This window comes from Mobula hypostoma, chromosome 5 (assembly GCF_963921235.1).
Source record: "Mobula hypostoma chromosome 5, sMobHyp1.1, whole genome shotgun sequence".
Lineage (NCBI taxonomy): Eukaryota > Metazoa > Chordata > Chondrichthyes > Myliobatiformes > Myliobatidae > Mobula > Mobula hypostoma.
Window position 1 is genome coordinate 123,312,979 of NC_086101.1, and position 23,353 is coordinate 123,336,331.

At 44.5% G+C, this 23,353-nt stretch overlaps 1 protein-coding gene across 4 annotated transcripts in view; it reads left to right on the forward strand.

The window, feature by feature from the left end:
* cntln (centlein, centrosomal protein) overlaps window positions 1-23,353 on the forward strand; it is a 538,558-nt gene that overhangs the window by 285,756 nt on the left and 229,449 nt on the right. For all 4 annotated transcript variants that reach the window (XM_063048921.1, XM_063048919.1, XM_063048920.1 and 1 more), the window contains one exon: window positions 19,994-20,084. In XM_063048921.1, coding sequence (XP_062904991.1) covers window positions 19,994-20,084 — 91 coding nt within the window. The remainder of the gene's footprint in view (window positions 1-19,993; window positions 20,085-23,353) is intronic.

Here is a 23,353-nt window from a genome sequence, read left to right on the forward strand (position 1 = left end):
TCACTTTCAAGATTGAAAACAAACATAAAAGACATCAAAAGTGAAATAAATGGTTTCATGATCTATCCAGATGTTGACTGAAGGAGTTATATGCAGGTGCCATCTTGACTGGAAGTTTTGTTTTTGCACTATTCTCGTTAAACTCTAGAGACTGTTTTGCATGAAAATTCTAGGAGATCAACGGTTTCTGAGATACTTAAACCACCCCATATGGCACCAACAGTCATTGCACCAATCATTACTTAATAAAGTCGGCACTGAATGTATATCTTACTCCTCTGAATCTTCCAGTAACTTGCCTTCCATAGATGTTAGACTTTTAGTCTATAACTCCCAGGTTTTTCTTTGTCAAACATCTTAAATAAAGATACAATCTTTGCTGCCTTCTGGTCAACTGACATCTCACTCATGGCTTACGATGAGGCAAGTAATTCAGCCGGGACTCCCACAATTTATTTTCTAGCCTCCCATAGTGTTTGTGGATATGCTTGGTCAGGCCCTGGATATTAATCTATCTTCATATCTTAAAGACATCCAGCCCTCTACTGTAATTTGAACAGTCCACAATACCTCTTTTCTTGGTTCCAAAGTTATCATGTCTTTCTCCACGGCAAAAGCAGAGGAGGAATAATCCATTAAGGAACATGTAGACCCTGAGCTCTCACTATCTCATGTTTAAAAGCCCTCCAAATGCCTGTCCAAGCTCCTGTCTAATAACAGCAAAGTTCACCTTGCCCTAATTTAGAACTTGAACTTATGAACCAGTTCTCTCCCTTTCTATGACTATCTTATAACTTATAGAACTCTGGCCACCAGTCTCTTAAGTGCTCCTCCACCGTAACCTCAGTCATTTGCTGCACCTTGTTCCTCAAGGTTCAGTGTTGCCCTTTCCCTATAGTCCAAGGAAAATTTTCCTGAATGCACTTAATAAATTCCACTCCGACTAAGCCGTTAACAGAATAGCAATCCCAGTCTTTTTTAGGAGAGTTAAAATCCTCCTACCATGAGGATTCTTACAACTTTGCACAATATCCTGATGTTTTTGTTTCCCTGTATATTTGTTCTTCTAATTCCCATTGACTATTCAGGGGCCTAAAACAATGTAATCATCCTCTTCTTATTTCTCAGTTTCACCTATAATTTTGACATTGAAGTTCTTGTGGCAGTGTTTCCGTCAACGCTCATATTTTGGGTCAAGTTGGTGGAGAGTAATAGAGGCAATTAGTCAATGTTCATAGCGCTGTCTATAACTATGCAGATCATGTAGGTAACTATGTGGTCTGTCACTCTGACAGTTGCCAGTGCATGGACTGGGTGTGTTGCCATGTACTTTGTTTGCTCCCCTATAACTACTGATGAGACCCGAAGCCAGCAGCTAGGACAACACTGCGACTCAAAATACTCCTTTATTTAATAAAACCATGCAACTACAAAATCTCAAGATTCAAAACCCCAACTATACATCCCAAAGCACATCTATTTAAATGGCTTACTCAAGAACATTCAAGACGTTCATAGGAACAATAATCAATTAGTGAAAATCAGCCTGGGATTGGGTGTCAGCTGACCAAGAGATGTTGGTTGTTTTTGCTCGCCGTAACACCTCCTTCTTGAAGATGATTACTTGTAGGATTTGAATTGAAGGTTGATTTGGATTGGAGCAACCAGCTTATGCTGTCAATCAGCCTTTCATAGTGGTTGCAGGTTGTCACTTGTTGTGATGCTGCTTGTGGTTGTGCTGGCGCTAGTAGTTGGTTTGTTTGGAGAAAATTGAACCCTTCTAGGAGGACATAGAAGTCCAGCTCTGTGACTCATGATCTATCTAATGAACTTAGTGCCTTTAAGATCACGTGGTTGTAACTAGTTATTGTGGCAAAGCCGGCAATGTCCAGGAAATTTAAAAAGAAGTATGGGTTCAATGTCCATGTTGAAATCAGATGGCAAAAGGGAAGAAGTTGTTTCTGAATTGCTGAGTGTGTTCCTTCGTGCTTCTGTTCCTCCTTTCTGATTTTAACAAAGAGAAGTGGGTATCAAAAGTTTCAGCACATCCTCTTTGTTATCGTCAACATTTTCCAGCATATTAGCCTGCTCTACACTGACCTCACATCATCAAGGTCCCTCTCACTGGTGAATACTGATACAAAGTATTCATTAAAGACCTCCCCTACCTCTTTGATCTCCAGGTATGTTTCCTCTTTTATCCCTGATCAGCCCTACACTCATATTATTCATTCTTCTGTTCATCATGTGTGTGTAGAATGCCTTGGGATTTTACTTACTTCTTCTCACTAAGGCCTTCTCGTATCTGCTTCTAACTCCCCTAAGTCTATTCTTTTGTCCCTTCCTGGCAACCCTATAACTCTTAAGAACCCTTTCTGATCTTGTTTCTGTAACCTTCAGGTTCGTCTGGCGGCATTAGTCTAGGGGAAAACGGTCTCCGGCTCTACCAAACTTGTGAAATCTCATTTGTGTGGATGCTGTGTGATGTTTTCCCATAACAAATCAGTACCATAAAATAACGAACAGTCATCGTCGTCGTGGCTATCCCTCGAGGTCGATGATGATGGTCTTTGTTCTGTTGATCTACTTATGGGCTCGCAAGTGGCTTATGAGTCCAACCTTGGCTTTGAAGGTTCTTCTGCATTCAGAACAGGTATATCCAGATGGCAGATCGGGCTTTGGTTGTTGCTGCCTCTCTTTCCATTTTCTTCTCTTTTCTTCTAACTATGCACTTCTGTTGGCTTTGAAAGTTGCTGTTCCTTCTCGGATGATGGCTTGCCAGAGTTTCCTGTCCTTGGCATTGGTTTCCCAATTGTTGATGTCGTTGTTACATTTCTTCATGTTGGCTTTTAAGATGTCTTTGAATCCCTTCTGTTGTCCGCCTCTTTTACGTTTGCCTTCTTTATGCTGGGAGTTGAAGATTTGTTTCCTTTGCCATCTGATTTCGACATGGACATTGTATCCACGAACACGACCTCAATACTATTTTTTCAATTTCCTGGACATTGCTGGCTTTGCCATATTAACTAGTTGCAACCACGTGCCCTTAAAGACACAAGTTTATCAGTCTTTCATGATTGTGACATCCGAACAGACACCAAAATGTTAGTGTACAAAGCAGTGGTAATCCCAACACTACTGTATGCATCAGAAACCTGGACAACATACCGACGACATCTGAAGGCACTTGTAAAGTTCCATCAACACTGTCTTCAAAACATCTTAAATATCAGCTGGGAAGATAGAAGAACCAATGTCAGTGTGCCAATTGAAGCAAAAACAACAAGCATGAAGCCTACGTCATCAAGAACTAACTAAGATGAAGTGGTCATGTTGTTCGGATGAAAGACGAACGTCTGCCGAAACGAACACTACACCATATGCAATTAAATGATTTTGCTTTATAATTCTTAATTTGACTAGAGGGTTAGTAAAGAAAACCAAAAGAAAAGGGCCCATTTTAATGAAACAGAGTAATGGGAACGTTGAAGCTCACAGTTTTCCTGTCTGCTAGTTCTCCATCAATTTCCTCTGGGCGTCGTCGACTCCCGGCCCCATTCCATGTCCACTCCGTCCTGCGGTCTACAACCTCTCCGTTCTGGCATCTTCTTTCTCCACCTTCCACCGAACAAAAAGACTGCGAATCCCTCACTCTCGGGCACACAAGAAAGAAAACACTCCCCTCATTGGTGAAAGGCAGCTTCCTACAGTGGTAGGGGCCACATTCTGTTCCTCCGGTGCTACATAGGCCAGCCTATCCAGTGGTCTCCTAATTCCCTGAGACCTCTATTCCCCCTCATCTACCTTTTCATGTTCGGACTCTACCCGGGATACTTCTGGTCTATCTGGCGAGGCCTCCCCCCGCTTGTGCCCACCTGCAACTCAGACCCCTCTGTCCCTTAGCTAAGCCTTGCAGGGTTCTGCTGCATCCCAGGCTGTCTACAGATAGCCCCCCTGATTTCACCTGACTCAACGTGAGAAGGGTTGGGAGACTCTTCCTCAAGCAGTGGGGAGCTAGCAAAAGGCAGCATATACCTCACCCCCATGTCGTCATCCTCCAAATCAGTATCCCACTCAGGGGCCGGGGCAGGCCTAATCTCTTCTGCTGTTGGTCCTGCAGTCGTGCCGCGTCGCTGCAGGGTCCTGTTACTCGATATAGGTTCCAGATTAGGCTCTTGTTCCAGAGGCAGAAAGTAGTTCCGAAAGAGAATCTTGACTGACCCATTCGCATCCTCTGGTTTCACCTGAAAAAATGGTAGGTTTGGCATCTGACTCTCCACCACATAGGGCGTAGCTGCTCAGTTGTCGGCCAACTTATGCTTCCCAGGTAGCCCCAGATTTCTTATGGGAACTCGGTCTCCTGGCTTGAGTTGGGAGAACCTAACCTTTTGATCATACCTCCTCTTATTTTCCTTGATTCTGCTTGACAACTGTGACCCCAGCTAATTCATAAGCCTTTTTCAGTTCCCTTTTCATATCAGACACATACTTCAGATATGTTTTTGGTGGTAGGTCACCCTTGTCAGTCCTAAAACAAAGGTCAATGGGCAACCTTACCTCGCACCCAAACATCAGATAATATGGCGAGTACCTGTTAGCTTCATTTCGGGTACAGTTTTAACAGTGGACCAGATGTCCAATATGTTGACTCCACCTGCTCTTCTTGCAAATCTGCAAGGTCCCGAGCATGTCTAGCAAGGTCTGATTAAACCTCTTGGACTGGGGATCACCCTGCGGATGAAAGGGAGTAGTCCTCGACTTCTCGACTCCAGGCATGCTCGTTAACTCATGAATGAGTCTGCTCTCGAAATCCCGTCCCTGATCACTATGTATGCACCTGGCAAGGCCATAATAAATGAAATACTTTGGCCACTGTGGACACCCTCTGGTCCTTGGTAGGGAAAGCCCGCGCATATCTGGTGTAGTGATCCATGATGACTAAGACATTTGCCATGTTGCTGGCTCTGTTGACAGGAAATCCAACACACCAGGTCTAGGTGTTCCCGCACTCTGCCAGTAGGAAAAGGGAGCTGCCCACATAGGCAGTGTCTTCCTTTGTATGCATCAAATGCACGACTTCAGTATTCTTCGACCTCCAACTTCATTCAGGACCAGTAGAACTGGTCTCTGAGCAATCCAAAGGTCTTTTCAACCCCAAATGTCCAGAATCATCATGAAATGACTTTAACACCGTCCTCGGATACTTCTCAGGCAGAACCAAATGGGAACACCGAGGTCGGTCCAGAGGTGATGTGACCCGGTATAGGATCTGGTTCCTCACCTCCAACCTGGGCCATTCTCTCAGTAATAGAGGCACTGCACTGTGTTTCATCTTTTCCGTCTGAGCCATATTTCCCATTTCGACTGCTGACCAAACGGTACCGATGCCTGGGTCATCTTGCCGAGCAGCTGTCACTTCCCCAGAACCTCAATTCCAATAACTGGTTTGTCTTCAGAGCTGTCAGGTTACAGTAAACATGTGGAACGGTGTCATCAGAAGCTCCCAATTGATCAACAGCTCGAACCTGCCCTTGCTTTCTGTCCGCCTGCACCATGATGGCAAACTGACACATGGCTTTCACCCCTGGGGCAGGATTGCTCTCCCACTCTTCGTCCCTGTCTAGCCCTTCATGCGCATGTCGGGACAAAGCATCAGCATCAATCTTCCTGCTTCCCGGCTGGTACTTCAGCCTGAAATTAATGCAGCCAACCACCGATGGCCTGTTGCATCCAATTCGCCGAGGTCAGGATATAAGTTAGGGGATTGTTGTCTGTCCTCACCTCAAACTTGGCACCATAGAGGTGGTCACTCAGCTTATCCACCACAGCCCATTTCAACGCCAGAAATTCCAACTTATGCGTGGGATAGTTTTTCTCAGAGGGTGACGGATTCCGGCTGACAAGTGCAACAGGTCTCAACACGGTGACCTGATCCTGATACAGGGCACCCCCTAAGTCCTCTCTGCTGGCATCCCTATGCAGTACATATGGCAATTAGCGTCTGCAAAAGCCAGCACAGGTGCCTGGGTTAGCATCTCCTTCAGCGACTGAAAGACCTCTTCATATTTCATATCCCACCTTGGTCCAAAAGGCTGCGAAGGGCTAAGATACTCTTTATCCTCCTCTCCTTTTGTCCTCTGCCCCTTCTTCCTCAAGGGAGGGTAACCACACGGAACCTGATTCAATGGCGACTCACCTTAGCATAGCCCTTCACAAACCTCCGATAGTAACCACAGAACCCGAGGAACGAGCGCAAAGTCTGGAGCCTTTGCCAGGTGATCACCACGTCTATCTTAGATGGATTTGTAGCTACGGGCCCAACATAGTTAACAGACGTTTGGCAGAACTGGCACTTGTCCAGGGAATGTTTTAACCCTTCAGCTTTCAGTCAGCCCAGCACCTTCAGCAGCCTCACTCATATTCTTCCAAGGTGGACCCAAACTCTATAAGGTCATCCGGATACACCAATATATCAAGCAAATTCATATCCCCCACCGTTTTCTCCATGACCTGCTAGAAGGTTGCAGGGGCTCCCGATATGCGCTGGGGCATCCTTTCAAACCGGAAGAATCCCAGTGGACATAAATGCTGTCTTCTCTTTGTCAACCTCGCTCATGGGGATGTGATAATATCCACTTCTCAAGTCCAGCACACTGAACCACTTTGCACCATTCAGACAGGCCAGCACATCTTCGATCCTTGGGACTGTATACTGGTCAGGGACAGTATGCTGGTTCTGAGTCCTATAGTCCACACACATCCGTACCTTCCCACTCTTCTTTCTGGCCACTAATACTGGGGATGCAAAAGGGCTTTGGGACTCAGTGATGATCTTGGCTTCCTTCAACTTACACAAATACTGCCGAACGTCCTCCATCTCTGCAGGGGCTGGTTGCCACGACCTCTCTCTGAACATCGTGTCCTTGGTCACCCGGATAGCGTGACATGTGTTCTTGGAACAACCCGCATCAAATTCGTCAGTGGAAAAGACACCTTCCAACTTCAACATCTTCTCTACCAACCTCCTCTTCTAACCTCTAGGAACCAGGGAGTCCCCGAAGCTGAATGACTGAATGGTCAACTTTCCCTCTTTTTCCAATAGTTTCTCTCCAGCGTGTCTCACAGGGACACTAGACATTACTGTCACTGGGAAAACATGCACCAGAGCATCCCCTGCTTGAAGTTGACCTCCCTCTTCACAGTGTTCCTGACAATCACAGCCATCCTGTTCGCCCGTACAACCGAGGGCTTCTGCAGTTTGGGCCTCACCAGTACCCCAGCAGACTCCTCTTCGTGGTCTTCTGAAGCATCCACCAAGAGGGCCTCGCCCTCGGGCATTCTGGGAAATTTGGGGTTTCCCATTACTCTCGCTACTTCCCCGGGCCGTAACACGATTGGCTTGGACTGGGTGAACCACACAGTCTCTCATCTAAACTCGTTATCTGGTCCAATGCAGCCACGCACTTTCTCAAAAGCAGCTTGAAACACTGGGCGAATGGACAATGTTCTCAGGAAGCTCTCTCCAGCTTTCTCTTTGGAGGCTCCCACGAGCCTCCTCAGAATAGGTGTGTTGGTCCCCACAAGAATTGAAACGCCGCCCTTCTCAACGGGGTCCAGACAAGTTAACACTAATGTATCAAGGGCCTCAGCCACTCCCACATCGGCCTACAAAAGCTCCAGCCTCACTGATAAATAACCACCATACAGATAATCACCTGCACTAAGACCCTAGATCTCTAGTGCACTGAATAGCATCAGTGTTAAATATGTCAAATACTGGTTGTAAAATGAACGATACCGGAAAGTGACCTGCGACCCTGTGTTAAGTATGGCTCTAGCATAAATACCCTCTATCTGTAGTGATACACTGGAGCTTGGCCCCACTAAGCCTTCAGGAATATGGTTCTTTACTTTAAGGTGTTTCTTGATATGTTGTTGGGAATGTGTTCCCCCGATATGCCAGGCCATCCTCTCACTGGGTCTCTTTTAAGTTTTCCCAGCGACTCTCTCTGCTTAAGAACCCAGGGCCTCACTCTCTGAACAGACAATAGTAACAGTAATAGGCAGTAGTAATAGTAACAGACAGTCCCAGCCGCTCCCCTTCTTGCGTGACTCCGGCTGCTAGCAGCCCTCTGCATAGTCTGCTCCCTTAGGGGATAAGCCTCCCTATCAGCTCTATCATGTGGTGGTGGGGGGTGGGGTGGGTCATACCCGCTGATAACAATTGGGACATCTCTGTTCTCAACTCTGCCACAATCTTCTCTACCACTCCCTGGGGTAGGCTGTCGCTGGTCACCACCGCAACGGACCACTACCGAGGACTATACCCTGCTGACGGTAGCGTCCTGCACCTCCGACGCATTCTCCTCTTCTTATACTTCTCTGATCAGCCCAACAAATGGGGGAAAGGGGTCACATCTTTCAGACAGTCAGAGACTCCAAGCGATCAGGTCCTGGGACTGGGCGTCCTTTGCTATCCGGTCCATTCTTAATTGATCCACCTCAGCGGCCCCTTTGCGCCACAAGCAATTTAGCTGCCTCTCTAGCCGAAAGATGTAGGCAGAAAGCTTCTCCCCCTTCTGATGCATGTTCTGAAACCCCGCCATGAGCTCCTTTGGGCTTCCTGTCATGCCAAATGCATTTTCCAGTGCTCCCATGTAATTGGCAGCCTTGGCTAGGGGGCAGCGGGACTTTACGGCTCTCACAACGTCAGCACTCAAACTTTTAACCAATCGCTGTTGTTTTACGTCATCAGAGCACTGCCACTCATCTAACAACTGCGAGGTTTGCTCTGCCCAAGCCTCGTACTCCTCTTCTCCTTTAGTAGTGGGCTTTGTTCCTGAGAATAGGCGGAGCGTACCATAGCTGGGACTTTGGACCCGGGCATTTTTTCCATTTATTTGCCAGAGAGGGAAGGGCGAATACTAACTCAGAATTCTTACTCTTCCCTGGGAGACGGGGACTAATTAGACATTTCAAATCCAACCACTCCTTCCCCTCACTCCTCAGAAATGATAGAACCCTGTCTTTGAAGTCTCCACCCCCAGGTACAGGAAACTCGACTTGTGATTTGGCCTGCTCACCTACACTCTCCTCCTCCCTGGAGGTATGGATAGTCCACGGCCCCCCCCCCCACCACCCCCATCTGGAGCACCAGGCAGCTCCACTGCTGTTATGTCAGCGCTAGTTTGCAGTAAAATGAGGTCTGTGCCTGCCATTTTATCAAACCTCTGCCCCACAATCGTAACTTTGCAGACAGCTTTAACAGTACTTAACAGGCGAATTAACAATTCATCTGGAGTATGAATATCTACCCCACTCAACATGCACGCATTAGTTACCAGTAACCCTGTGGATACACACCACCGCTCCACCCTGGCAGCATCCATATTAGCACAAACTTAAAACATACAACCCACTGGTTCAATGCTCAGGGCAATCACACAGTATCCAATGAAATCAATCCTGGACTGATACCCTCACAGTTGTAAACTCAGTTTTGGCCGGCGGCATTAGTCTAGGGGAAGAAGGTCTTCGGCCCTGCCAAACTTGTGAAATCTCATTTGTGTGGATGCTGCATGATATTTTCCCCTGTTATAAATCAGTACCACAAAATAACGAACAGTACACCATATGCAATTAAGCAATTTAGCTTTATGATTCTTAATTTGACTAGAGGGTTAGTAAAGAATACAAAAAGAAAAGGGCCCATTTTAATGCAACAGTCTAATGTGCACTTTGGAGCTCACGGTTTTCCCCTCTGCTAGTTCTTCATTGATTTTCCCCGGGTGGCATTGACTCCCGGCCCCATTCCACATCTACTCTGTCCTGCAGTCTACGGCCTCTCCATTCCAGTATCTTCTTTCTCCATCTTCCATTGAACAAAAAGACTGCGAATCCCTGACTCTCGGGCACACAAGAAAGAAAACATTCCTCTCGTTGGACAGCGCACATTTCAAAAGCGCCCGTTATCTCCAGTGATAACCCAAACATGGCTGCTACAGAGAAGCCATTACAGTAGCAGTGAAACCTTTCTCTGGGCATTACATTTCCTTCTTCCTTTTGACTAGATTTGCCACTTCTCTTGTCAACCAACATTCCTTCACTCTACCATCCTTTCCTCACCTCATTGGGTCAGTCCTATCTAGAAGTCCAGTAAATTCTTCCTCAACAACCTCCAGAATTACGTTGTCCATTTCTTTGAGTACATTTGTTCCCAATTTATGCTCCCAACTTCCTGCTTAATAGCATCATAATTTACTCTCCCTCAATTGAATGCTTTCCAATATCAGCTGCTCCTATCCCTGTCAAGGCTATAGTAAAGGTCATGGAATTGTGGTCACTGTCTCCAATAATATCTGCACATATATACTGCAGTAATATTTAGTACATGGTTTTTAAACCAAAATTCATCAAATAGATATTGCAAGTGAAATTGTATGATGCTGCACTAATATATAAGAATCTTGTTTGCTTCTTGACTTTGGATGGTCAACTGAACAATTATGATTGCACCTCAGCTTTTATTTTGATATATAAACATAAAGTAGGAGTAGGATTTGATCACTTCAGCCTGCCCTCTTTTAATTCAGATTATTGCTTGACTGATTATAACCTCTACTCTGCTTTCCAGTTTATTCCCACCAAGTGCTCTTTAGTGAGGCAGTTAGCATGTTCTCCTCCCACAATATAGGTCCCTAGCTTGAACTGAGGGGAGCATAATTTTAGGCGTGGTACAGTAGCATAGCGGTCAGCACAGTGCTCTTACAGCGACCTGGGTTTTATTCCCACCACCGTCTCCAAGGATTTTCTGTGTTCTCCCCGTGACCGCATGGGTTTTTCTCCGGGTGCTCCGGTTTCCTCCCACGTCCCAAAGTTGTACTGGTTATTAGGTTAATTGGTTATATGGGTGTAACTAGGTGTCACTGGCTTGTTGAGCTGGAGGGACCTGTTACTGTGATGCATCTCTAAATAAAATAAAAATCCCTTTACCCTGTTTCATTGAAGCAATGTGTATTCACTCAGTTTTAGAAAAGATAGCATTTTTAAATTGAAGCAGTGCAGTGAAGATGTGCAACTAGCATCGCGTAAAACATTCTTTGGTCTTTATAACATTAGTGTTTGTAGAATCTAACTGCTCAAATTATCTCTGCTTTTATGACTCTAAAATAGCAGCCAAGATATAATACCTCATTAGTTGTAAAATGTTAAATGCAAATATTTGTTCTTTGTTCAAGGTGTTGTCTACTCAATGCACAGAAAAGTTCTAATATTTGAGCCCAAGCTAGAAATTCTGTTTCATGGCACAAGGTTTAAATGGCGCTAATCATTAGTACGATCATGAAGAATTAGTAAAAGCTATCATCTTCGCTTATCGTGATACTGTGTGAAAGTTCTTGTTGGGAACATTCACTTTAAAATCTCTCCCCTTTGTGGAAGTCATAGTCATGCCGCACACTGTCTCCCATCACTTTCATGGTGACCATCAAGTACCGAAATAAATAAAGTGCTGGAAGTCACACAGCATTTCTGACTTGAAATGTTAGTTCTGTTTCTCTTCCCACAAATTTGGCCTGCTCTGCTAATTATTTTATCCAGCATCTGCAGTTTTTAAAATTTTTTATCCATGCATATTAAACTTGTTTACCATCACTTGTTCTGTACACTTCATAGCTCAGTGATTCAAATATTCATCTAGAGCAGGGGTTCCCAACCTGCGGTCCAAAAGGCCACACGGTTAATGAATAGACTCTATAGCATAAAAAAAGTTTGGGAAACCATGAACTAGATGGTTTTTAAATGTACTGAGAATTGCAGCTTCCACTTCCTCAGGCGGCCCTTGTCAGATTTGAGCCACCATCTAGGTGAAAAAAATCATCTTCGTACCCCTCTAAACCTCCTGTCCCTTATGTTAAGCCTGTGCTATCTGGTTTTAGGCTGGCCTTGCCTTATTTATCTTCACCAAGCTCTCAGGATTGATCCACCATTAGACCTGCTAATTCACCCGTGACTTCATCACTTTTAACAGTAAATTGTTCTAGAATTTCACCTTCTCCCCCTCACAAATTCTCTATTTACCGTATCTTACTTTTTAGTGAATACTGATGAGATTATTCAATAAGCTAAGACTTCACCTATATTCTCTGACTTTATGCATCGATTGTTGATTTGATGCCTAATCAGTCCTAACCTTCCTGATAACCCTCTAGAAATGGGCTTTCCCTTAATTTACATCCCATCCTTTCCAAAACTACTTTGAAACTTAGAGTCGCAAACAACAGGAATTCTGCAGATGCTGGAAATTCAAGCAACACACATAAAAGTTGCTGGTGAATGCAGCAGGCCAGGCAGCATCTCTAGGAAGAGGTGAAGTCGACGTTTCAGGCTGAGACCCTTCGTCAGGACTAACTGAAGGAAGAGTGAGTAAGGGATTTGAAAGTTGGAGGGGGAGGGGGAGATCTAAAATGATAGGAGAAGACAGGAGGGGGAGGGATGGAGCCAAGAGCTGGACAGGTGATAGGCAAAAGGGATACGAGAGGATCATGGGACAGGAGGTCCGGGAAGAAAGACAAGGTGGGGGGGGAACCCAGAGGATGGGCAAGGGGTATATTCAGAGGGACAGAGGGAGAAAAAGGAGAGTGAGAGAAAGAATGTGTGTATAAAAATAAGTAACAGATGGGGTACGAGGGGGAGGTGGGGCATTAGCGGAAGTTAGAGAAGTCGATGTTCATGCCATCAGGTTGGAGGCTACCCAGACGGAATATAAGGTGTTGTTCCTCCAACCTGAGTGTGGCTTCATCTTTACAGTAGAGGAGGCCGTGGAGAGACATGTCAGAATGGGAATGGGATGTGGAATTAAAATGTGTGGCCACTGGGAGGTCCTGCTTTCTCTGGCGGACAGAATGTAGGTGTTCAGCAAAGCGGTCTCCCAGTCTGCGTCGGGTCTCGCCAATATATTAAAGGCCACATCAGTAGCACCGGACGCAGTATATCACCCCAGCCGACTCACAGGTGAAGTGAGTCTCCCCTTCCCCCACCAATACTCTGCAATCCCATCTCCTTCAGATCCCATCGTCAGCTCCTGGGTCCTCAGAGGCTCCATCTTCCTCTCACCCCAACCCTCCCCTCTCCATTGACACCCCCAGCCTCCCCCCCCCCCGATCCCAGCTGTCATCCGTGCCGGGTCTTTACCATCCCCTCCGACCTTCAACTGTCAGAGGCAGAGCACTCTGTCCTCAGTAAGGGCCTCACCTTTGTCCCCCTTCACCCACACCTCAGCGAGTTCCGTGTTTGTCATGATGTGGAACTTTTCTTCCGCCGTCTCCGTCTCCGAGCCTACTTCTTCGGCAAAGACTCTTCCACCCCCACCGATGACCCCTTCTCCCGTCTTCAACCCTCCTCTTCTTCATGGACACCCCGCTCTGGTCTTCTGCCTGCTCTGGATCTCTTTATTGCTAACTGCCGACGGGACATCAACCGTCTCGACTTCACCGCACCTTGTCCCCATTCCAACCTCACTCCTTCGGAACGCTCTGCTCTCCACTCCCTCCGCACTAATCCTAACCTTATTATTAAACCCGCCGATAAGGGGGGTGCTGTTGTAGTCTGGCGTACTGACCTCTACCTTGCCGAGGCACAGCGACAACTCGCGGATACCTCCTCTTATTTACCCCTCGATCGTGACCCCACTAAGGAGCACCAGGCCATTGTCTCCCACACCATCACCGACCTTATCCGCTCAGGGGATCTCCCATCCACTGCTACCAACCTTATAGTTCCCACACCTCGCACTTCCCATTTCTACCTCCTACCCAAGATCCACAAACCTGCCTGTCCTGGCCGACCTATTGTCTCAGCTTGCTCCTGCCCCACCGAACTCGTTTCTGCATACCTTGACACGGTTTTATCCCCCCTTGTTCAATCCCTTCCTACGTATGTTCGTGACACTTCTCACGCTCTTGAACTTTTCGATGATTTTAAGTTCCCTGGCCCCCACCGCTTTATTTTCACCATGGATGTCCAGTCCCTATATACTTCCATCCCTCATCAGGAAGGTCTCAAAGCTCTACTCTTCTTTTTGGATTCCAGACCTAATCAGTTCCCCTCTACCACCACTCTGCTCCGTCTAGCGGAATTAGTCCTTACTCTTAATAATTTCTCCTTTGGCTCCTCCCACTTCCTCCAAACTAAAGGTGTAGCTATGGGCACCCGTATGGGTCCTAGCTATGCCTGCCTTTTTGTTGGCTTTGTGGAACAATCTATGTTCCGTGCCTATTCTGGCATCTGTCCCCCACTTTTCCTTCGCTACATCGATGACTGCATTGGTGCTGCTTCCTGCATGCATGCAGAGCTCGTTGACTCTATTAACTTTGCCTCCAACTTTCACCCTGCCCTCAAGTTTACCTGGTCCATTTCCGACACCTCCCTCCCCTTTCTAGATCTTTCTGTCTCTGTCTCTGGATACAGCTTATCTACTGATGTCTACTATAAACCTACTGACTCTCACAGCTATCTGGACTATTCCTCTTCTCACCCTGTCTCTTGCAAAAACACCATCCCCTTCTTGCAATTCCTCCGTCTCCGCCGCATCTGCTCTCAGGATGAGGCTTTTCATTCTAGGACGAGGGAGATGTCTTCCTTTTTTAAAGAAAGGGGCTTCCCTTCCTCCACTATCAACTCTGCTCTTAAACGCGTCTCCCCCATTTCACGTACATCTGCTCTCACTCCATCCTCCCGCCACCCCACTAGGAATAGGGTTCCCCTGGTCCTCACCTACCACCCCACCAGCCTCCGGGTCCAACATATTATTCTCCGTAACTTCCGCCACCTCCAACGGGATCCCACCACTAAGCACATCTTTCCCTCCCCCCCCCTTCATTCCGCAGGGATCGCTCCCTACACGACTCCCTTGTCCATTCGTCTCCCCCATCCCTCCCCACTGATCTCCTTCCTGGCACTTATCCGTGTAAGCGGAACAAGTGCTACACATGCCCTTACACTTCCTCCCTTACCACCGTTCAGGGCCCCAAACAGTCCTTCCAGGTGAGGCAACACTTCACCTGTGAGTCGGCTGGGGTGATATACTGCGTCCGGTGCTCCCGATGTGGCCTTTTATATATTGGTGAGACCCGACGCAGACTGGGAGACCGCTTTGCTGAACACCTACACTCTGTCCGCCAGAGAAAGCAGGATCTCCCAGTGGCCACACATTTTAATTCCACATCCCATTCCCATTCTGACATGTCTATCCACGGCCTCCTCTACTGTAAAGATGAAGCCACACTCAGGTTGGAGGAACAACACCTTATATTCCGTCTGGGTAGCCTCCAATCTGATGGCATGAACATCGACTTCTCTAACTTCCGCTAATGCCCCACCTCCCCCTCGTACCCCATCTGTTACTTATTTTTATACACACATTCTTTCTCTCACTCTCCTTTTTCTCCCTCTGTCCCTCTGAATATACCCCTTGCCCATCCTCTGGGTTCCCCCCCACCTTGTCTTTCTTCCCGGACCTCCTGTCCCATGATCCTCTCGTATCCCTTTTGCCTATCACCTGTCCAGCTCTTGGCTCCATCCCTCCCCCTCCTGTCTTCTCCTATCATTTTAGATCTCCCCCTCCCCCTCCCCCTCCAACTTTCAAATCCCTTACTCACTCTTCCTTCAGTTAGTCCTGACGAAGGGTCTCGGCCTGAAACGTCGACTTCACCTCTTCCTAGAGATGCTGCCTGGCCTGCTGCATTCACCAGCAACTTTTATGTGTGTTGCTTGAAACTTAGAGTTATGGTTACTAACTCCAAATTTCCTCTAACTAATTCTCAAATTACTTGCCCAGCTGTGTTCTTTAAAATTGGATCCAGTACTGCCTCTCCTCTTGTAACATTATCTTCAAAAAGCTCTTCCAGACATATTTTTAAAATTCCATTCTCTCCAAGGCAATCCCAGTTAACTCTGTGGAATCCCCTGCTACTGTATCCAGTTATTTCACCCCTCTAACCTTTGCCCGTACAAGACCATAGGACAAGAAGTTATAAAGACAGAGTTAGGCCATTTGGCCTATCAATTCTGCTTTGTCATTCAATCATGGATGATTTATTTTTCCTCTCAACCCAATTCTCTGGGCTTCTTCTTGTAACCTTTGACACCCTTACTATATACAACACTGAGATTCATCTCCTTGCAGGCAGCCACAAAACAAAGAAATCCAAAAGAAGCCTTTTTAGAAAAAAGATAAGCACACAATGTGCAGGGGGGGAAAAAACTCATGCAAACAAGAGAAGTTAGCAAATAACATTCAGAACTGAAGTTCACAAATGTAAAGACATGGCCACACAAAGCGTCATCACTACAGCCGATCTTGGAGCCTGTTAGTTACAGGCCACAGACTCTAAACCTTGCAGAGCAGTGAGCTGATCTGGCCTATACTTCACCTCCGGCCTTGACACCCTGACCTTTCTAATTTACCCTGGCACTTAAATTGACCAAACCTCATGTCTTTCCTTGTTCTCAGGCCAGGGCCCAGTTCCCACTGCCTTCCATTGCCCCCATTCACCTCGCCTCAGCTCTGCCACATCGAATTGCCTCCAAGTCTGTTCCAGCAATGGCCAAACATTGTTCCCTGCCCTCGGCCCGGGCCCTGCCGCTTCAGTTTGGCACATACCCACAGCACCACAGCACCACAGCCATCCTGCATCTTTGAGTCTTCAGTTCACACCGCAAAAGTGTCTGGTCATCCAAGCAGTTCAGTAGCTCTGCTCCAAAAGGGAAGTTGCAGATTATTGATGGCAGTGATTGTATCTGAGAAAAAGTGTGATAAATGCAGTAACTTCTTGTTCTGTTTGCTATCAATAATTCATCGTTGTGCTTCACCAGTGCCATTTCCTGCTAGAAAATCTGGGCACTCAGTGGACACCATGCTAGCAGAGCAGACGCATGATGCAATTAGTTAAGGCTTTGGTGTTTGCAGTTCAAGTTCGACATCATCTGTAAGGAGTTTGTACGTCCTCCTTGTGAGTGCCTAGGTTTCCTTCCATAGTCAAAGACGTACTGGCTGGTAGGTTAATTGATCATTATAAATTGTCCCGTGATTAGGCTAGGGTTATATCGGAGGATTGCTGGACAGCGCAGCTCAAAGGGTTGGAAGTCCCTGTTCTGCACTGTATCTCAATAAATAAATAATCTTGTGCCAGTCAGACCTGACAGAGTTTTGCCAATTTCATTTATTTAAATGGAGAGAAATAGTTCAAGGGAATTGGATAAATTTATACTGAATTGCTTAAATTATCTAAGATGAACTTAAACTTGAGTCCTCTTTTATCTAAATATTCTTAATTCTAAGTGATTATTTACTGTTTTATTTTTGATACTGTACTTTTTATAGTTGAATTGTTTGTCTTTTTTCAATTTTTGAATATATTTTGTCTATAATTCTTTCCAAAAGTCAGACATTCACAACCACATTTTTAAAATTGATTTTAATAGTCAGTTTACGTTGCTTAGTTGACAGTCGAACCCTTTGTGAATGAAATAAAAACAAAATCCTGGAAGCACTCAGCAGGTCAAGCAGCATGTGTGGAAAGAGAACCAGTTAACAATTGTCACCCCATATTGGTCACCCCATAGATGTTGGTGCAGCTGAATTTAGAGTAGCAAGTCCACCAACCCACAAGAAAGATATCAATAAGATTGAAGGAGTATAGAGAAAATTTACAAGGGTGTTTTTGGGGTTTGAGAGCTTGAGTTGTAAGGAAAGGTTGAATAGGTTAGGACTTTTTTGCTTGGAACATATGGGAATGAGGGGAATTTGATAGAAATGGACACAATTATAAGGAATTTAGAAAGGGTAAATGCAAGCAGGCTTTTTTTTTATTGAGGTTACGTGAGACTAGAACCAGAGGTCATAAATTAGGGATGAAGGCTGAAATGTTTAAGACGAGCAGGAGGGGTATCCTTTTCACTCAGAGGGTGGTGTGAGTTAGGAACGAGCAACCAGCGGAAGTGGTGGATTTAGATTCAATTTCAACATTTAAGAGGCTTGGTAAGTTCGTGGATGAGAGATATGTGGAGGGCTATGGTCCAGATGTAAGTCTATGGAACTAGGCAGAATAATTGTTCAGCACAGACCAGAAGGACCAAAGGGCCTGTTTCTGTGCTGTCGTACTCAATGACTCCACTTTCATGTGCCTGGAATATGCTATTATATGTGGTTCTATATTGGGCCTTATTGGGCCATCCTGAAATATAAGTCATTCAGGTCATTTACAGAAGGTAGAAACACTGTTATGCCTGAGAGGCAAACTAAGACAAGACCTGAATTTGTAATTTATAACCATGTCATATATGAAAGTCTGTAGATGAACATTGCCAATGATGCCTTAGTCATAGAGAGCTTTGACCAAGGGTTTATTCTAGATTTTGAGGAAATGTTCTTCAGGTTCAAGGGCAACATATCAGGTAACATTTGGGGGATAAGAAAAATGTCCCCCTGAGTGTGCATTGTTTAAACCAAATAGGTTTATTATTCTCTTTAGCTATCAAGGTGATGACACAACCAAAAGAAGCAGGTTATAATGCTGCTGTTTTAGCTCTCCAGGAGCACAGGGGAATTTTGATCCTTTCTTGACCTTGGAAACTTGAACACAATTCTAAAATGGAAAATGGATAAAAAAAAAATCTGAAGTTATTTTCTCTGCTGCTGTTATTCAGACAGAATCCTCCAGAGGTACATCTCTATCAAAGATACGTATTTTCAGATAGCCATGCGAAAATTACATGAAAAGCTGGTGTGTACTTGAGTGGCTGGTACATGCTGTTACTATACAGTATTGCTATAAACTTAAGCTTATCAATACTGAGCCTGCTTTGATACATACACCCTACTTTGAAAGCTGATTCATCAGGCACATTATTAGACAGGAATCAAGATACAGGTACCTTGACATTATTTGAAAACCAAATGATATTTGCCAGTACTTGCCTGATTATTACCTAATTGCAATAGGTCCTCAAAGAAAACTTATACTCACAAAATGTCTTAACAATTTAACATTATAGTGAGTTTGATCAGTCTGCAGTCCCCTGTACATTATCTGTGGAGCACAAGTTTTATACAGAGACTGTGACTGTTTACTTTTGAGATGAGATGGCTGAGGGGAGGTCTGGTAAAACAGTGATGGATCTGGACAGGGTTGGACACTCTTTGCTTTGGTGGAAAGATCAAGAACTAGAGGTTATAAAAATAAAATAGAATTAATGATGTTATCAAGAAAAACTTATCTGCGCCTGTTATTGAAATTTGGAAAGCACTGCCTGCCTGCAGATGGGCTGAATGAAGGCTCCATTGAGGACAAAAGTGCTGTGAGGAAAATTTGTAGGTCGATGCAGATTAGAGACATCAAGTTGCTTTTGTTGAGACATGGCACTGTCACGGTGAGCTAAATGGCATCCTCCGATGTTGTAAGCATTCTGTGATTAAAAGAATGTTGAACCCTCTCAAAAGTATCATTGGAAATCTTGCAATTGTTCAGAGTTTTTATTTTTTATAGGAATTTAACCAAATTGTGTATTAGAAATTCCAAAAGGATCAAACTGATCGTGGTAAATGGGTTGGTTCAATCATAAATTCATACCTCACCAAGGAAAGTTATAAAAATAAACTCAGCAGATTTGATCATTTATCTGCTACAAGGTCTAGTCTGCGAATAAATTTGATTTTCGACATGCTTCATTGTTAATACTTTATAATTAATCACAAATGTAGTTGTAAAGCAGTGAATGTAGCACAGTGGCTTTGTGATAAAATAAACATGGGCGTGCCAAATGGATCCAGACAAGTTTAAAACTCATTTGAGAGGAAGATAACTGGTATGCGGTGGGAAGGTATCTAAGAAAGATTGCCTATGATTAGCAAATCAGAAAGATCCTGGAATTTATTGTTCCTTTATGATGTGTGCATTTTCACTCCAAGTTCTCACGCTGTTTGTTGCTTCTTTAGGCACAGTCAGAAAATAAAAAAAATCAAGGATATCAATTGTTTGGAATAACGAAGTCAGAAGCAAAAGTTATGCCACAATTTCATTCTAAAGGTAAAATGTGTCCTTTACAGATTATTTGAAACCAGCAAGTTAATTGATTTTTAAAAATTAAAATGCCTAATTTTGTATAATATCTTCTTCTGAAGAATGCATGCTCCATGTCGTGTTGGGCTTGGCTGTATTGTAAAGGATTACATAAAAAAAGATTCCTTTATGTTACTTTGATGTTGGAATTGCATTCCCCTTTGACATGTAATGGTGAACACTCCACTGGAGTACCCTTTTACTTTTTATTGTCTGATAAGCGAGAGTATATTGCAGTCGTGGAGCACATTTCTCATTTTTAAAGTCAATATGTTAATACTTTCATCATTTTCATCTTGTTTGATAAAGGTGGACTCTCCTATAGGTTTCTGCTGTGATCTATTTCATTATTTTCTGAGCTTTTATTCACCATGAAATAAGTTCACTCCAAATTCTCTTGTCCACTTGCTCCTCACACTAGATTCTGCTTACCCATCATAACAGTTACCTCTTCCCAAGGCTACTCACCTACCATTGTCTCTCTTTCAAAGTTCTCATCCCCATGTTCAAATTAAATTATTGTCTCTCTCCATTCTGTAACCTTCTCCAACCTTTTGGAACCATTTCACTCCAAGATTAGCCTTCAACTCCAAAAGCTTTCTCTAGTACTCCTTTCCAGAACTTTTTGGTTTTAATTGTTTATTGTATCTTTTTGAGATCTTGTGTCAATTTGTGTTAGAATCGGGTTTATTATCACCGACATGTGACGTGAAATTTGTTAACATAGCAGCAGCAGTTCAATGCAATACATAATCAAGCAGAGAGGAAAAAATTAAATAAAAATAATAATAAATAAGTAAATCAATTACATATATTGAATAGATTAAAAAAGTGCAAAAACAGAAATTCTGTATACTTTTAAAAAAAGGTGAGGTAGTGTCCAAAGGTTCAATGTCCATTTAGGAAATGGATGGCAGAGGGGAAGAAGCTGTTCCTGAATTGCTGAGTGTGTGCCTTCAGGCTTCTGTACCTCCTACCTGATGACAACAGTGAGAAAAGGGCATGCCCTGGGTGCTGGAGGTCCTTAATATTGGATGCTGCCTTTCTGAGACACCTCTCCCTGAAGATGTCCTGGGTACTTTGTAGGCTAGTACCCAAGTTGGAGCTGACTAGATTTACAACCTTCTGCAGCTTCTTTCAGTCCTGCGTATAGCTCTCCAGACCAGACAGTGATGCAGCCTGTCAGAATGCTTTCTACGGTACAACTATGGAAGTTATTGAGTGTATTTGTTGACATGCCAAATCTCTTCAAACTCCTAATAAAGTGTAGCTGTTGTCTTGCCTTCTTTATAACTACATCAATATGTTGTGACCAGGTTAGATCCTCAGAGATCTTGACATCCAGGAACTTGAAGCTGCTCACTATCTCCTCTTCTGATCCCTCTATTAGGATTGGTATGTTTTCCTTCGTCTTACCCTTCCTGAAATCCACGATCTGCTCTTTTGTCTTACTGACGTTAAGTGCCGGGTTGTTGCTGCGGCACCACTCCACTAGTTGGCATATCTCACTCCTGTGCGCCCTCTTGTCACCACCTGAGATTCTACCAACAGTGGTTGTATTGTCAGCAAATTTATAGATGGTATTTGAGCTATGCCTAGCCACACAGTCATGTGTATATAGAGAGTAGAGCAGTGGGCTAAGCACACACCCCTGAGATGCACCAGTGTTCCTCGTCAGCGAGGACGATATGTTATCACCAATCCTCACAGATTGTGGTCTTCTGGTTAGGAAGTCAAGGATCCAATTGCAGAGGGAGGTACAGAGGCCCAGGTTCTACAACTTCTCAATCATGATTGTGGAAATGATGGTATTATATGCTGAGCTATAGTCGATGAACAGCATCCTGACATAGGTTTTTGTCTTGTCCAGGTGGTCTAAAGCCGTGCGGAGAGCCATTGAGATTGCATCTGCCATTGACCTATTGTGGCGATAGGCAAATTGCAATGGGTCCAGGTCCTTGCTGAGGCAGGAGTTCAGTCTAGTCATTATCAACCTGTCAAAACATTTCATCACTGTCAATGTGAGTTTTACTGGGTGATGGTCTTTAAGGCAGCCCACATTATTCTTCTTAGGCACTGGCATAATTGTTGCCTTTTTGAAGCAAGTGGGAACTTCCGCCTGTAGCAGTGAGAGATTGAAAATGTCCTTGAATCCTCTCGCTAGTTGGCTGGCACAGGTTTTCAGAGCCTTATCAGGTACTCTATTGGGACCTTCTGCCTTGCGAGGGTTCACTCTCTTTAAAGGCAGCCTAACATCGGCCTCTGAGACAGAGATCACAGGGTCATCAGGTGCAACTGGGATCAGTTGTAGTTGTGTTCTCCCTTTCAAAGCATGCATAGAAGGTGTTGAGTTCATCTGGTAGTGAAAGCAGCGCTGCCATTCGCTTTGTAAGAAGTAATGTCTTGCAGACCCTGCCAGAGTTGCCGTGCATCTGATGTCGCCTTCAACCTCATTTGAAATTGTCTCTTCACCATTGAGATAGCCCTCCACAAATCATATCCACCAGACTTGAATGCCACAGATCTAACCTTCAGCAGACGACATACCTCCTGGTTCTTCCATGGCCTTTGGTTTGGGAAGGTACAGTAAGCCTTTGTGGACACACACTCATCCACACAGGTTTTAATGAAGTCAGTAACAACTGCAAGTTAGGGAAGTTACAGTCGAAGTGCACAGCTATGAAAATGCCATAACATGCTTCACTGTTTGAAAAGTGCATTATTAATTCATTGTTAAACTGATCAAGCAAATGAGAAGAATGGTAACAACAAAAAGTAAGATGAGAATTTAATCATAATCTCCTGGGTGAATGACATTTAGAATAAAATAGCTCTTAATACCATAAAATGTATAGAATTTTCAAGAGGACCAGAGATCTGAAAAAACAGGTTTAAATAGGAGCTACAAATCAGATGAAAGGACACTAACAAAGATGTATTAGTGTGTGCAAACCTGTGCCATCATGTGAATCCAAATGGATACTTGTGTGGGATATGGCACAAACACAGGTAATCTTGCACTATATCTATACTGCTTCAGTTCTCTATGAGAAATTTCACTGACTGTGGATGTAATGGGCTTTCTCAGTAGTAGGTAGGAAGGTAGAAGTCAAAACAGATCTACTCCCAAGAAGGAACTATGAATGGAGAAATATGAACCATTTTAATATTTTCTTCGGGTTATAGATTCATAGAGATACAGCATTGTGCCCTTTGGTATGTGGGAGGAAGGTGGA